Source organism: Mixophyes fleayi, chromosome 2 (assembly GCF_038048845.1).
Source record: "Mixophyes fleayi isolate aMixFle1 chromosome 2, aMixFle1.hap1, whole genome shotgun sequence".
NCBI classification, from domain to species: Eukaryota; Metazoa; Chordata; class Amphibia; order Anura; family Limnodynastidae; genus Mixophyes; species Mixophyes fleayi.
In genome coordinates this window covers 635,542-648,132 of record NC_134403.1, presented here as the reverse complement: position 1 = coordinate 648,132, position 12,591 = coordinate 635,542, and the positions used below count along the sequence as shown (strand labels likewise).

At 46.1% G+C, this 12,591-nt stretch overlaps 1 protein-coding gene across 1 annotated transcript; it reads right to left on the bottom strand.

Annotated features, from left to right (window-relative positions):
- Nucleotides 1–7,951: 7,951 nt before the first annotated feature.
- On the bottom strand, nucleotides 7,952–11,275 carry LOC142140966 (uncharacterized). The gene is made up of 2 exons (XM_075198989.1): nucleotides 11,269–11,275; nucleotides 7,952–9,211 (listed from the first exon to the last, which is right to left on the bottom strand). Exons 1-2 carry the CDS (start codon nucleotides 11,273–11,275, stop codon nucleotides 8,031–8,033), a joined length of 1,188 nt encoding a protein of 395 aa, XP_075055090.1. The 3' UTR covers nucleotides 7,952–8,030.
- Between the last annotated feature and the right edge of the window lie 1,316 nt (nucleotides 11,276–12,591).

Below are 12,591 nucleotides of genomic sequence, written 5' to 3'. Positions count from 1 at the left end.
TTGTCTAGCAGCTGTGGTCTGTTCCTCTGGGCTGGGTTAAAGAATGAATCAAGGGACTGCAACAAGGGACTTGCTGGGGCAAAACTGAATGCCCAGGACTGCAGATCACCCTGTAGGAGTGAGATTATGATGCCAACCCTTTGCTGCTCTGAGCCAGAGGAACGGGGTCTTAGACGAAAATAGAGCTTACAACTTTCTCTAAAGTTACGGAATAAATCTCTGTCTACGGAGAATCAGCCTGGCAGGTTCAATTTGGGATCTACTGCAGGTGCCAGAGAAGCTTGCTGGGCTTGTGGGGTTCTCGAATCTTCTTCCTGCACAGATAACCGATGTGATAAACTCTGAACCTGAGACAGAGTTTGTATCTTACCAGTCAAGACCTGGCTTGGAGAGGGATTTGTCCCAGTCTCATCCTTGGGAATAGCTCTTTCCAATTTTCTTCACTGGCCGGTTATAATGTTAAGCTGACTGCCTTGTCATAAACCTACAGAACAAATGAAAAAGGTCTTCACCTATAGCAGCTGCTTGTTCCGTAGAGCTTGACGCGCTCACAGGTACTCGGATGCCTCCAGGACTTAAAACTAAGTAGTGCAAGTTTATGAGCAACACCACAGCGGGATAGGTAGGAGAAGCTAATCCGTATGTAAGAGAGCAGTCAGCAAACAGGCCAGCCAGGATGCAGGAGAAGCGACCAGCGATCAATGCGGCTTGTGACAGTCGGGCCCAGGACTCGGATTAGGGGCACGAGTCTGGGGTGCTGGGACTGTGGGACAGTCCATATTTAGGGTACCAGTATTTCCTCAGCTGTAGCACTTCTTCTCCAGCCTGAGCTCCGATGATCACTGACACTCCCAGGGACAGGGTGGGGCCATGGCTGGCGAGAGGTACCTGGAGGGTTGGATACTTGCTTTTGGGGTTGAGTAGAAGAAGGATGTGCCCGATTGTACAGTCCTTTGGGGTTGGCTGTTATCCTGGTGCTTCTACCAGTGTGGCCACATACTGATCCGCCAGCTGGGCGGCTGCTTCCAGGGTGCCTGGCTTCCTGTCCAGCACCCATTCTTTTACCTCCGGTGCACAGTGGTGGTGAAACTGCTCTTGGCACATTAGGTCTATTTCCTCCTCCATGCTCTGGGCACCAGCTCCACACACCCACTCCCTGACTGACTCCCGCAGGTTGGCAAACACCACATGGGTGGCATGGAGGTTCTTGGCAAGGTACCAGAACATCTGATAACAGGACTCGGGGGTAAGTGTACCATTTAAGGAGTGCCCTTTTTTACATTTGGTGGCATCTTGGGGAAGGAAGGGCCGGATGCGAGCGTAACATCGCTGACATCCGGCCCTTCCTCTCCCAAGATGCCACCAAATGTCTTATTCACTCTCTGATCATCTCCCGCTTGGACTACTGCAACCTCCTCCTTACTGGCTTCCCCCACTCTCATCTCGCTCCCCTTCGATCCGTATTTAACGCAGCCGCTAGGCTCATCTTCCTTTCTCGCCGCTCCTCTTCTGTCTCCCCCCTCTACCAATCCCTTCACTGGCTCCCCTTCCTCTACAGAATCCTGTTCAAGCTCCTCACTCTTACATACAAGGCCCTCGCCAACTCCACTGCACCCTACATCTCCACCCTCCTCTCTATTAATGCTCCATCCCGCCCTCTCCGTTCTGCCAATGACCGTCGCCTCTCTTCCCCCCAGATCACCTCCTCCCACGCGCGTATCCAAGACTTCGCCCGCGCTGCCCCCCTCCACTGGAACAAGCTCCCTCCCTCCATCAGAACTTCCTCTAATCTGTCCAGTTTCAAACGGGCTTTAAAAACCCACCTTTTTATTAAAGCCTTCCAGTCTCCCACTTAATTTCCTACCTTTTCTTCTGCATCTTCCCCTCTTTCCCCTTCCCTTATCCTTATTCTCCGTTCCTCCATCTCTCCCCTGTGTCTCTCTGTCTGTCTACCCCACCCCTTAGATTGTACGCTCCTTTGAGCAGGGTATTCTCTCCTCCTGTCTTCACCACTGTTAACTCTGCTCTCCAGCTACTTAGCCCTCCTCCTTGAGGACCCTCTTCCCTCCGTCCCCTCTCGCTCCCTCCTCTCCCCTTGGGGGTCTACCTGTCATCCGTGCCTTCCCTCTTGGACTCCGTCGTTGGCGGACCTTCCCCTCTCTCCTCCTCCGCCCCTCTAGCTGTGCTTTGAGCTCACTGAGTTACTGTGCTTATTGTTTACTGTACTATGCTGTCTCACCTCGTATTGTAATCTCGTTTGTCCCTGTACGGCGCTACGGACACCTAGTGGCGCCCTATAAAGAAAAATTAATAATAATAATAATACTATATTACAGTATGCACAGTCCTCTCAGGATACCCCAAGGTAGGCTTCCACTGCATGTGCTTGCAGTATGGGCACCAAATGCTTAACCCACTCCTCTCTGGGTACAGCATGTAGCCTGCAGGTCCATTCAAATACCTGCAAGTGATCATCAATATTCCCAACACAGTTGAAAAATTAAGGGCAAAGTAAAGATGACAGTCCTGATTCCTTAGAGGACACCTCCCCTTGGGCTGCATGGTTGCTGCTCTTGCCTCTTGGTGCCATGCCTCAATAATCTGTGTCTACTCAGCTGCAGTTGCCTTGTCCTCTAATACAGCCTTCTGGATCCTTAGTCCGCCTACCTTGTGTTCATCATAGGATAGAGGGATTGCTTCTGGGGTACAGTCTGTTGAGAAGAGAATGCTGCTGTCTGGATGACTGGTTTACCTTATTCCCAGTTTTCAAATGGGTTGACGCCTTGGCCACTGCCGCCTTCAGTTTCTTCCGCCGGGGTACACCTAGACTGGTACCCCCTGACCTCTCGCCTTCAAATCAAGGTTGCTGTGGATGGCTCCCCGTGACTTATCACACTGGCCGTAGCTGCAGATAGCAGGCAAGGTGTTGGTACTGGAATGCTGTTTTATTAACTCAAGTAGCCCTTATAAGGACAGTTAAATAGTCCTTATAAGGACAGTTTGAGGTACTAGCGATCTTTCAAGAGTTACAGATGGAATGATACCACATGGTCAAACAGTGCTCCTTTTAATACAGTTTTGCAGCCATAACTTGGCAGGAGGTAAGTCAGCCCCTATCTTAGCTGGCACAGCAACGACTGATAAATTACATTCCATAATTAACATTAGGATGTAATATATCCTTTAACCGTGGAGTTAACGCAATTTAAGCTTTAACATTAGTTACATCAATCTCTTGATTTCCTGAAATTTGGTGTTAAGTTTCCTATTTTACTTGCATCCTCTCTTAGAGAGATAGCAAGTCTAATTACCTCCTCATGTCTTTCAGGCTAAACAGACATGTTGGCCACTGAGATGAAAAGGTCTAAATAACATGAGATTGCCTGCCTTCAGACAGTCCCAGAAAACACATTTCCTACCCTGGCATATGCCTGTTGCCTCAGAAATCAGTACATTGCTAATACAGGAATATAACAGTATCAAGTGCAGTACATTTGCAATGACAGAAATTAGCGCACTGCGCTAATAATTTAAATATATTTATACATTAAGTTATTTATAAGTGATCCAGACATAGGTTGAGCCATCAGGAGTATAATGAAACAAATGTCCTTAACTGTCTAAACGAAGTCCAAAAATAAGGTGAGAGTGGGTATTACCTGGAAAGTTCAAGACATTTGGCTTTGGAAGGGAGATGAGAAATCCATTTATCTGTAACATTTTTATCAGGAAACCCCAGAGAATTGCTGGATTCACAAGAGGTAATGTACTGCCACAGAGCATTTAATTACACACCCAAGCACCTATTTATCAACCTAATGCATTCATAGGTTTATACCCATATATCAATTTGGGAACTGCCTTTGTAAAAGAGTGTGATCTTTTGTGGGTCAAGTCAGGGCCTGATCAACCACTAGGCTGACCAGGCTGCAGCCTGGGGCGCTGGGTCCCGGGGGGCGCGGCACTGCAGGTATTTATTTATTTTTTTCATTCTTTTTTTTTTTTTTTTCTTCATTCATTTTTTTTTTTCGGGGTGGGGGAGGGGGGGTCGCCGATCAAAAGCATTGGTGGTCAGTGGTTAGCAACACACAGCCAATCGCCAGGCTGCCTGTTGCTGTGCAGCAGACAGGAAGCAGGACATCTTCACTTCCTATCTGCTGATCTGAGGAGAGGAGCGACGCTGGCACAACTACAGGTAAGTGAAGGGGAGAACTGCCCTGCATATCTATAGGGAGGGGGGGGAACTGCCCTGCATATCTATAGGGAGGGGGGGGAACTGCCCTGCATATCTATAGGGAGGGGGGGGGAACTGCCCTGCATATCTATAGGGAGGGGGGGGAACTGCCCTGCATATCTATAGGGAGGGAGGGAACTGCCCTGCATATCTATAGGGAGGGGGGGGAACTGCCCTTCATATCTATAGGGAGGGGGGGAACTGCCCTGCATATCTATAGGGAGGGGGGGGAACTGCCCTGCATATCTATAGGGAGGGGGGGAACTGCCCTGCATATCTATAGGGAGGGGGGGGGGAACTGCCCTGCATATCTATAGGGAGGGGGGAACTGCCCTGCATATCTATAGGGAGGGGGAGAACTGCCCTTCATATCTATAGGGAGGGGGGAACTGCCCTGCATATCTATAGGGAGGGGGGGAACTGCCCTGCATATCTATAGGGAGGGGGGGGAAATGGCTGTGGGGGGGGGGTTGTGGTTAAGGAAAATGGCTGCAGGGCATATTTAAAAAATAGAGCAGCTTTGGGGGGCAGAATCTCATGATTGTGTGGTGGTCACATGGGTGGTCTCAGCAATCACTAGAATACTAAATATTAGTGAGATGGGGCTGGTAGAGGTTTGTATTTGATTGACAACAAATATTCAGATATTGCTAATATATGCCTGTCCAATGGGGTACTTTTAGCTGGCCATAATGGAGTGTTTTGTTTTAACTAAAGGGCCTAATCATTCAGGGTTTGCATTTTAATACATTTTTGCATTTTCAAAACAGGACGCCAACTTTCCAGAAGCCAGCGAGAGGATAACAAAGTTGCAAGAGAGAAGAGCAAGAACAGGTAAGAGACAATGGCACAATCTGTCTAAATTTGAATGCTGGAGAATACACCTGAACATTCATATTCAGGAGTGTTCCTATACACCTATATATTTGGAGGGGGGGGGGGGGGGGGGGGCGCTGCCGCCGTATTAGCCTAGGGCGGCCAGAACCCTTAATCAGGCCCTGGTTTAAGTGCTGAGTATTATAAGCAAGAAAATAAAAGTAATGATGTCCTAATTGCCTACTGCAGCTGTGAGAGAAACGGTGGACTCCTTAAAACATAAACACAGCTCAAGATGTAATTGGTATAGAAAATAAAATAAAGAACTGAATCCATGGAAAAGAGAAAATCCTGACAACTAAAACCACCATCTTCATTCATGTCAACTTTTTTTGTCTCTAAAAAAACCTGCTCATTGAAGCTTCATTTATGCTTTAGCTCAGGAGTGAGGAGATATTGAGATTATATTGACATGTGTCACATTCAAATGTTTTCAATATTTCATGTGTATTTAGGTTTCAAAAATTTGCTTTTACATATTAAAATGTACTTGGAAGCTACAAAAGGCGTGACATTTAGTCCAAGGTCGCCATCTCTGCATCATCTTGCATAAAATTCAAGTCCTTTTGCAGGGGTAAAGCCACTCACTAAACTTGAAAAGGCCCTGTAAATAAGCACTTTCCAACCTCACTTAAGCATCTTGCCCTATAAGATAAAACAAGAATGTTTTCACATTTGGGCACAATTAAAGGTGCATGAGTGAAACCTCATTAAGCAAGGAACTCCTAGTTCTTAAATCATCACAAAAGGAGCAAAGCTTTGCACCCATACAAATGCATATTGATCCACCAAGCCATCCATGTACTTATATAAATGTGACCAGATCCACCTCACCCTCCACGTGGTCATGAGGGCTGCAGCTGCACTGAGAGGTTATATACCCCATAATGCAGTGCCGAATGGGTTAAGGTGCTGATAAAAGTAATAATTGAATTTCTGCAACACTGAACTATAACATGTTTTATTAACAAAATAAGAGATTGCACTGTTATAATATTATCATCACATTTCAAGTCTGAAATTCTGAATTCTAGAAACAAAAGTTGTTTTTATAAACCATGAACAGTAGACTGTGTTACAATTTAAATGTCAAATTACAATTGGATGAAGTTATATAGGTGTTCCATAGTCCACTGAGGTCCCAAGACTGCAATGGGGTTTTAAGTGAAGAATATCTTTGTCCACCAATACTGATTAGGAACATCTGTTCTTAGAATTAACTCTTCCACTGCTGCTGACATCTCTCTCCTCAGTTCACACAAATAACAATGTACATCAAATTAAATTATAATAAAAAGTAAGATAAAACAATCTAAATTTATTTCATGCTAATGTATTGGCTTCATCAAAAAATACCTTTAACAGCGCTGGGGATGTAAAAATATATTAAAGAAAATGTTTATTAATTTAAATGTGTAATTTTAATGTGTAACATAATAATGTATTTATTTTATATTGTCCATGTATTGATTTATGAGTTAGTATGCCATTTGAGGCAATTTGTTTCTATAACTAACAAGAAGAAATGGAACCCCATGCTAATTAAGTGATCTGAGCGTGACCAACACCTCTTATTAGTCTGAATGCATAGTAGGGAGTCATCATCCGTTGTATCCTGTGTGTCAGATAAATAGGGAAACTATCTGAATAATGAAACAGCAAGTCATTAAGTAATTTGGGAAGACACAGATTGATTTAAACTTTGTTAAGTTGGAACTGCATTAAATCCAAGTTTATAGAATATATTGCACCCTGATGCTAAACATTGAATGTAATATCTCAGACTTGGTGGTGCCAGGTATGGGCATGGAAGAAGCTGAATTACCACCTGCCATCCTGTGTGTCTGAAACTGTATAGAAAAGAGCTTTATTTTGTACCTAACAAATGTGTAACACTCCTTAAAAGGACCTTTTTTTTTCTGAGCAATAAACATCACTGCTTCAAGATTCTGCTTTGAAGCCTATTGTCTACTGTACTTTCTGTGACCTACAGATTAGACCACTCTAATCTGTTATCCAGCTGTACTGAAGGTGTGGGACCCAGCTTCTAGTAACAAAACTCTGCCTGCTGTCCTGCATTTCTGATCATTGTCAGAGGCCAGGGGAACCATCCACAGCAACCCTGATTTCAAGTGGTCATGGGGTACCCAGTACAAGTGCCCAGCAGAGCGGTGCTCTAGCAGCAAGGATTTACCTTAGCAGTTCAAGGTGCTGTTGAAGGAGCTTGCTAGTGACAGCATGGCGCCCCTATAGCATTTAATAGGGGTGCATTTAGGATAATAAAAGGGACAGTGGCAGATCAAGTGCCGCCATTTCCTAACAGGGTGGCAGAGGACATCCATCCTGTCACAGTGCAAATGTACAAAAATAGCAACATAACATCGCAAAATTGCATTTGCACTGTGGGCCCACATTTTGCAGTTTGTCAATGAGCCCCAGTCAGACAGTGTCAGATTACAGAATTAAGAAACCATATCACACCTTCAGTTAGAGTGTGAGATTAATCTTCATGCAATAGTGACCCAGATCCCACATTTTATCCATAGCCCATTACCAGAATTATGTATTACTTAGGACCTTCTATAACAATGTGATCTGTTATTACTGTGGAAAGTGATGCCAATATTTAACAAAACAAGGAACCTGCATCGAGTTCCACACATAGGTCATCTGTTACAAACTTATGTTGATGACATATATTCCACCTATGCCTGTGGATAGTAATTCAATTATAACATGTTAATATACTGTTTGACTGGAGCATTAAATTGCTCTCCATAACTCAGTGATGTCAATAAAATTTTAAAAATATACACACTGTAAATGTATTTAATGCCTGTTTTTATTCTTTTGATTAACAACATCAATGGCTTTTGCAATATTTAGAATAATGCTGCAACTTCTTTCCATGTCTACCAACTCATGAAAACCGCTTTTCTCCTGTGTGAATTTTCTGATGTTTAACAGGAGATGATATATGAGGAAAACATTTCCCACATTCAGGGCATGAAAATAGCTTCTCCCCTGTGTGAATTCTCTGATGTTCCACAAGTGCTAATTTATGATTAAAACATTTCCCACACTCAAAACATGAAAATGGCTTCTCACCTGTATGCATTCTCTGATGTTCAAGAAGATGTGATAACTGTTTGAAACATTTTCCACACTCAGAACATGAAAATGGTCTCTCACCTGTGTGAGTTTTCTGATGCTGAACGAGATTTGATTTGAATGTAAATAGTTTCCCACACTCAGAACATGGAAATGGTCTCTCACCTGTGTGAGTTCTATGATGTCTAATAAGCCTTGATTCCTGTGTAAACCATTTCCCACACTCAGAGCATGGGAATGGCTTCTCACCAGTGTGAATTGTATGATGTTTAGCAAGATCTGATTTCAGTGCAAAGCATTTTCCACACTCAGAACATGGAAATGGTTTCTCACCTGTATGAGTTCTCTGATGTTCAAGAAGATGTGATAACTGTTTGAAACATTTTCCACACTCAGAACATGAAAATGGTCTCTCATTTGTGTGAGTTCTCTGATGCTGAACGAGATTTGATTTGTATGTAAAACATTTTCCACACTCCGAACATGGAAATGGTTTCTCACCTGTGTGAGTTCTCTGATGTTTAACAAGACGTGATTTATCTACAAAACATTTCCCACATTCCGAACATGCAAATGGTTTCTCACCTGTGTGAGTTTTCTGATGTTCAGCAACTTTTGATTTTACTCTGAAATATCTTCCACACTCAGAACATGGAAATGGTTTTTCACCAGTGTGAATTCTCTGATGTTTAACAAGACTGGATTTAACGTTAAAACTTCTTTCACACTTAGAACATGAAAACGGTTTCAAACCTGTGTGAGTTCTGTGATGTGCAAAGAGACCTGCTTTATATTTAAAACATTTCCCACATTCAGAACAGGGAAATAAATTATTATACCTACGAGCAATACTATGTGTAAGAATATCTGTGTTATTAGGAGAACATTTCTCCGGATTATAGAGATCACATAAAATGTCTGCACTGTAAAGTACTGGACGTATATTTAGGGTACTGGGGTTTTCGCCTGGTGAATCTCGTATGATGTTATCTTATATTTCACGATCTGGATATAAAATGAGCTGTTCCTTCGAGGTATTCTTGTTTTTGCATCCTTCTGCTGGAAATAAAATAAATATACAGATACAGACTATTTATATTGATATTTCATTACAATTATAAATGTATAAACAGCAAATATGACTGTTTTATTGAACAGCTAAAACATTGGCCAAAAATATAACACATTACAAAGTACACTGCATAGACCTGGTTAAAGTGACAAACTGCTAGGACTGTGTTACCAGAGGTCCTTCTGTTATGACTATGGACACTGCACTTCACCTGTAGGAGTTAATCTCCATCACTCTATTATTTATATCCTGCCATAATGTGATTTTTTTTGCATCCTGCTATCCTGCACAAGACTCTGATAATTTGTTTTTTGGTGTGCTATTATCTTCAATACAATCTCCCTGGGACTCCATTATTTATTACTTAGCACAAAGAAAAAAAACTGCTATTCTTTCACCTAGTCCTGACTCCCAAGCAATCATTGTATCACATAGTAAAACCATAGCAGAATGACCAGCCAGAACTAAAAGAATAAGAACTGAGATCTGCATAGGACCGAAGGATAATAAAAGCTTTGCTGTATCTTTAACTGAGCTATTCTCTGGAGTGTTAACAGTTAATCTTTGGGTACGCCCATCTGGTGTCATAGGGGAGGGGTTTAGGACTATAAGTTGGATGGGCGGAGTTTGCTCAATCCTTGGCAGTTTGGAAGTTGCAGTGTGCAGACGTGGATCCTGATAAGTATCTGATTTCCCCTCTCTGTCTCCTGTTTTTCCTGCTTGTACTCCCCTTTTTTTTTCTCTTGCTTTTCCCACTATCGTGTGTGTCATTCTCAGCTAATTTTCTCAACCCTCTGTTCCTTTTTCTTTTACTAAATTCAACCCTCTCCTTTTCCTCCCTTCTCTGCTAGCCCCCCCTTACCCCCCCTCTCCCGCTAATCCCCCCACCCCTCCCCCCCTCCCGTTTTTGGTGGGGTTGCATTTTGGCCCAATTTTCCCTTCCAATTCCCCGGGTGCATCCCCCAGCGGTAATGGCGGGTGTTGGTCCCCTTCCTTCCTCCGCTAGGCCCAGCGGTTCCCCTCCCTCACCTGCACAGAGATTCAGTGGCAGGCTGAGGGTTCCTCCTGCCCGGGCATCCGCCGAGGGTTATGGTGGCGTTAGCGGGGGTCGCAGAACCGGAAGTGACGGCCGTCACTTCCGGTCGAGGTCAGCTCACGCGGCGGTTTCTCCGGTGGCTGGCGGGCTTGTTATTCCCGGGCAGAGAGCAACCAGAAGAGACAGGTGGTCTTCGGGGGGTAGTATAGCGGCGGGGGGCCCTCCACCCGCTGCTGGTAGAGTTCAGCAGTCCCGCGGGCAGCGGGTTCATGGCGGCCATGTTAGGGCGGGCGGGCATCCTGGTCCTGAGGTGGGGCGACCCCCTCCTCTCCAATTATCCCGGGTTCCAGCGGCAGATAGCTCCTCAACGGGCATAGTGGGAGCCAGTTCAGTCATCAGGGGTAGCAGGAGTAGTTTGGGCCCGGTAAGGGTGCAGAATGCAGAGGCAGATCGTGCCTCAGCAGGTTCAGCGGCACATAGGGTTCATAGCAGGGGCAACAGTGTGGTTCGGGGGGAGGCATCAGTGGCCCCTGTGGGTTCTGGTGTTAGGGGCATCCCGGTGGGAAGAGGGGGGTCCTGTCACTCAGTCTCCGGGGAACATAGGGGTCAGGTGCGGGGTTCTTCGGGGTCTCAGGTCATGGGTAGGAGCCCAGGGCAACGGTCCTGGTCTGGGCATAGGAGAGGCACGCACGGCTCGGACGAGCGGCGCGAGTCACACGATGGGGGTGTTCCGGTGAGTGAGTCCCTGGGGGCGGAGAATTATAGGGAAGTGTCGGGCTGGGAGCTGGGTCAGGGGGTGAGTTCAGATCATGGCAGAGAGCATAGAGCAACGTCCCGTGGTTCCCAGTCTCAAGCTTCTGGTAGTAACATTTCTTTCTCAGCAGTGGCCGGTGGTTATGAGGAGGAGCGTTTCGTTGGAGCGGAGCAAGTCGGCCTCACCAGGCATGGTCCGGGGACGAAGGCTGGACGCAGGGTTCTGAGACTGGTTCGGCGTTGGCAGGTGAGCGTGATTTGTCTGATGTACCTGATGTGCAATCCGTGTGGTCCGATTGTTATAGCTCTAGTACGGGTTCAGATATGTCTGGGTCTTCCTCCAAGAAACTGATTAAGAAATTGCGCAAGCATTTTGTACCGCGCGTTGGAGCTAGGCCGGCTGACGGGCGTTTTAGGCAGGCAAGAGGTTCCCGTCTTACAGGTGACGAGGAGCTGCGCTGTGCTAGTACCGGGATACTGCAGGGGGTTAGAATGGTAGTCAGAGACAGAATTCGTAAAGGCCGACTCATTGACATGTTCGCTATGACCAATAAGGGGAAAAAAGCGGTAGCCCAAGCCCTCACACGGGGTGGCGCTGGGGAGACGAGTTATAGGTCATACAAGAACTGGCTTATGGGGGCCTACCTTTTTGCGGCGTGTTATTTAGAAACGCGCCCTACAGAGTGGATGGACATGTTGAAATATTTACACATGATCCATGAGATGTATGCATCATCACGCCCCGGGGTATGGCTGGCCTATGATGAAGCTTTTCGGGAGAAATATGATGGACATGCGAGCCTCATGTTGGGTTTCAAGGATGTGGAGGTATGGTTACAGGTGTCCCAAGATGGCGGGGGAGAGTCTTCACAGGGTTCAGGTTGGCGGCGGCCGTCGGGGTGCGGCAGGGGTGCCGCGCCCTTTGAGGGTAGGGGCCGCTGTTTCCCTTTTAACAAGTCCGGTTGCCTGCGCGGAGCGGCGTGTAGGTTCTCACACACCTGCACCCGCTGCGGTGGAGGTCACCCAGCTAAGACTTGTGACAGGCAGAGTCGAGGAGGGGGTGGCGACGGAAGTCGAACGGCTTCCGGACCTGCGGAAAGCCGCATCGCCAATTAACGTGGTCAATCTCGGCCGCTGACTGGACCGCTACCCAATAAGATGGGCTGCGGAATTTTTACGGGAGGGTTTTAGGCATGGTTTTTGGTTACCTATCGAGGGGTCTGTCGAGACCGCCTCGATGGTTAACCTAAAATCTGCGATGGTGTTCCCCGAAATCTTGGCGGAGAAGGTGCGTAAAGAGGTGGCGCTCGGGCGGATGGTTGGGCCTTTTGCGAACCCTCCTTATCGGAACCTGGTAGTGTCACCGGTAGGGGTGGTTCCTAAAAAGGCTGCGGGGAAGTTTCGCCTAATTCAGCACCTCTCTTTTCCAAAGGGTGCATCGGTTAATGATGCCATCCCTGAAAAATTCTGCAGGGTAGTGTATCAGTCTTTTGAGGAGGCGCTGGAGAT